Source organism: Priapulus caudatus, unplaced genomic scaffold (assembly GCF_000485595.1).
Source record: "Priapulus caudatus unplaced genomic scaffold, Priapulus_caudatus-5.0.1 Scaffold1199, whole genome shotgun sequence".
Lineage (NCBI taxonomy): Eukaryota > Metazoa > Priapulida > Priapulimorpha > Priapulimorphida > Priapulidae > Priapulus > Priapulus caudatus.
The window spans coordinates 25012-29063 of NW_014578260.1; the positions used below are offsets into that span (position 1 = coordinate 25012).

The 4052-nt window shown below is 44.5% G+C and overlaps 1 protein-coding gene across 1 annotated transcript in view; it reads left to right on the forward strand.

The window, feature by feature from the left end:
- The window catches only part of LOC106815779, a 53315-nt gene that overhangs the window by 20761 nt on the left and 28502 nt on the right, over window positions 1–4052 (forward strand). Inside the window, exon 4 of the mRNA XM_014820286.1 lies at window positions 1948–2076. Within this exon, the coding sequence (XP_014675772.1) occupies window positions 1948–2076 (129 nt within the window). The remainder of the gene's footprint in view (window positions 1–1947; window positions 2077–4052) is intronic.

Genomic DNA, 4052 nt, shown 5'->3' on the forward strand with positions numbered 1-4052 from the left:
AGTAGGGAGAGGGTTGTGTTGGGAGAGGGTTGTGTACTGTGAAGGTGGTGGGGAGAGTGTACTGTGAGGGTGGTGGGGAGAGAGCAGTAGGGAGAGGGTTGTGTACTGTGAGGGTGGTGGGGAGAGAGCAGTAGGGAGAGGGTTGTGTACTGTGAGGGTGGTGGGGAGAGAGCAGTAGGGAGAGGGTTGTTAGAGAGAGAGAGAGCGGGAGATAGATAGAGAGATAGAGAGAGAGACAGAGAGGGAGTCAATGGTCAATGGTCAATGGTCAAAAGTCCATGGTCCATGGTCCATGGTCCATGGTCAATGGTCAATTTGAAATTTAGGAGGACCATCCAAGTTTCAAACTAGATGGTTCTGTGGACCATCTCTTTTTCTCTCCTTATTTCTACCCCTGCTACTAAAAGTATATTGTATGAGCAAGTTTTTTTTAGGGCAATTCCCTTATCAAAACGGGAAGGTCTTTTCCTCATTTTTCCTAGACCCTTTATTTTTTCAGTCTACCTGAGCACTATCACTATCAGCTATGGTGTGTACATCTACACGTTTCTGTTCTGTGTCAACATCTTCTGTTTGGCTACTATTAACTTTTAAGTATACATTCACACCTGAAATATGTCAACGACAGCAAGTGATTAAGAAAGTGGTCATGGCAAACTAGGACATAGCAATCCCTTACCAACCATGGATTTTCAACCCATTCGTTCTAAATCTAAGTATCTGACAATATGTAACACCAACCACGGCAGGAATATTTGGTATCTTAATCTTTTAGACTGGGTTGCTTGGTTTCCGTATAAAATATGCTGATAAAGGACGCTGGCAGTCTCCTGACACCCACATGATGATGACTGTAAACACTGCATGCAGTGTGTAGTGTCTTATTGTATTAGAAGGAGAGTGAGTTGAACAGAAGGTAGAGAAGTGGATGATGATGGAGAATCTGGAGGATGGATGGATGGATGTAAGTGGAGGAAGGTAAGGTAGAGGTCGTAGAAGAGAGAGAGAGAGAGAGAGAAGGTGTTAGAGGTAGAGGAAGGGGGTGATGGAAGAGGCCGAAGCCAGGTGTAGAGGTCATGTATATATATGTATGAGGACGTATGTCTGTGCCTGCGTGGGTACTTGAATGTGTGTGATTGCATTATAGCTGGGAGCCATTGCCTTCAGAAACAGGCGTGATACATACACACTGTTCTCCTTATCCTATCTATATAAAATCTTTGTATATGTCGCCATATGTTTGTCCCTGGTCGATTTGAATCGTTGGTAAAAAGTGCATGGTCTAATAAACGTTAAATAATAAATTATGGCTAGTTTTATTATAGTAAAGGCATAAAATGATGGTCCGACGCTCGTCTGTCTGAATTATGTTAGCTATCATCTATATATATGTAGGCTACTGTAGCTTACTGTAACACACATTCGCCATAGCAAAGCTTAAATTCAAAAGTAGTATTACTTTTGTAAGATGCTATTGAAACGTTGTGAAATTAGCAACAATAAGAATACTTACGAGTTAAATTTTTAAAAAGATGTTTAAATGTATTTTCCAATGCAGACGAGTCCACAGGTAAAATATCTCCAGGGTTATCCAGATGCTGCTATCCACTGAAGTAATTAACGGCGTATATATATGTGTTCCATCCAGATTTTAGGTGGTAATTTTAATCACTGTGGTGTGTATTGATGTAATATATTTAATCTTTCTCTACTTGACAATAATGTCTTAAATGATTAGTCCCCATGCATCACTTTTACACGCCATGAATCGTCATTCTAATCGTTATTTTGTCACATACTCCACCGCTGTAACCTTAATACACCTTCCTCTACCTCAACTGCTTCATCCCCCGTTTACCCCACAGCTGCCTTACTCACCATACATTTGCGCCCATGTATTTTGATTGTACTACACTTCTCATGTGAGATGTTCTCTCTCTTCTACAGATCCGCATGAAGTGTTATATGGTAAAGGCTCAGATTCTGTAGATCAGCAGTCGGGTGATGTGTCGGACTGCAGCAGCAAAGCCCATTCTACGTCTAGAGAAGCTGCCGTTAGCAGTGGTGCTGTGCATGGTGAGTGCTACAACACAGACGTACTTGCTAGAGAGCTGACAGAACAGAGAGTTTGAACACTGTGTACTGTAAAGGTGGTGGGGAGGGAGCAGTAGGGAGGTGGTTGTGTATGTGAAGGTGGTGGGGAGGGAGCAGTAGGGAGAGGGTTGTGTACTGTGAGGGTGGTGGGGAGAGAGCAGTAGGGAGAGGGTTGTGTACTGTGAAGGTGGTGGGGAGAGAGCAGTAGGGAGAGGGTTGTGTACTGTGAAGGTGGTGGGGAGAGAGCAGTAGGGAGAGGGTTATGTACTGTGAAGGTGGTGGGAAGAGAGCAGTAGGGAGAGGGTTATGTACTGTGAAGGTGGTGGGAAGAGAGCAATAGGGAGAGGGTTGTGTACTGTAAAGGTGGTGGGGAGGGAGCAGTAGGGAGAGGGTTGTGTACTGTGATAACTCATTAAATTGTCAGTTATAGTCAGGAGAATGGGGTATACTTAGAATTGTATTACATTTGTGGTGATCCGGATCCAATTAATAATTAATAATTAATTATAAATTTTCAGGATTAGTTCCAGAAATGGGGCTAAGCTTAGAATTGAGATGACATTTTGGTGATGATCGCCGAATCCAATTCAATTATTGTAATTAATAAATTAACTAATAAGAAGTTCAGTGAGAGAAATGAGCTCTGGCGGACCCGTCCTGTGCTCTCCGAGTCCCCACCCTCTCCCATTGTTTAGCCTATCAAACACCACGGCGCACACACGAGGCAAGCGCACGCACGCACGCACGCCGCGCACACACGAGTGAGAGAAACGTACAAGACGTTACCGATAGGTGAAGTCTCGTCCAGGCGCTTTCGCTTTCTCCCTGGCTCTGGCCTATCTAGTCCGCTCGAGTCCTGGCCTGGCTTCCTTGCCCTGACATGTGCAGACAGAGATGGAGACGAGAGGATGCACAGTTTGAAAACTCGGCCGTCGCCCATAGCGTGACAGTATATAAATATCTTATTCAATCGAGGCCAGCCTGCTGCGCACGATAAACCGGAGCGAGAGAGAGCGAAGAGAGGGAGATAAGAGAGAGAGCGAAGGCACTGCAGCAACGTAGTATAGCTGTAAGCGTGCAGCTCCAGAGCAGCTGCTTGAGATCAAAAGTGCAGTACAACAGCCAGACATAGCGCTGAGGAAGGAGAGAGCCACCGCTGGCTTGTCCTGTATGCGGATGGCTGAAGCATAGAGCACATGTGACAGCGGCCCGGCTGAGAGCTAAGTTGCAAACGTGCATTTGTCTACGCAAGCGCGGCAGTGCGGTGCCAAATTTGCATCACTCTCGGCATCTACTGAGACAACAGCGGCGCAAGACGACTGGCTTAACGAGAGAGAGAGGAGAAAGAGACGCAGCGATGGAGACAGAGAGAGGAGAGAGAGAGAGAGGAGAGAGAGAGCTAGGTAACATCAGTTTTTCCTCATGGAAAGCGCCATATCTAAAGAGTTGCAGTACGTATCGTGCTTTCTGTCGTCACGCGTTGAGAACCGACCAGAGCGAATAGAAAGATTTAAGATATTAGCCGACATGATATTGTTAAAAATCCCTGCTGAAGTGTGCTGGGCCACCTTACGTTAGTAACTAAATTGTGCAGTCTAAGTGAGCGTCTCGGCACGTCAAACATGAGCGGGGCGTCACGTTACAAGACGAAACGATCCACTGACGCACTCCTAGCGCTCGCTGTATGCTTCGTATACAAATACACTGATTTATTATGACAAATACTAATGATTTAGTATCGACAAATTCTACTGATTCGATGACAAATTCTACTGCTTTAGGATACAAATACACTGATTAGTACTGACAAATACTAGTCTGAATTAGGTTATGGACACAGAAATTCCTACTGATTGAGAGTATCCACACTACTACGATTTCAATATATGCGCAACTACAAATTACATGTACCGTCTTATATAGCAGTAACATAGTATAACATAAATAATTAATTCACC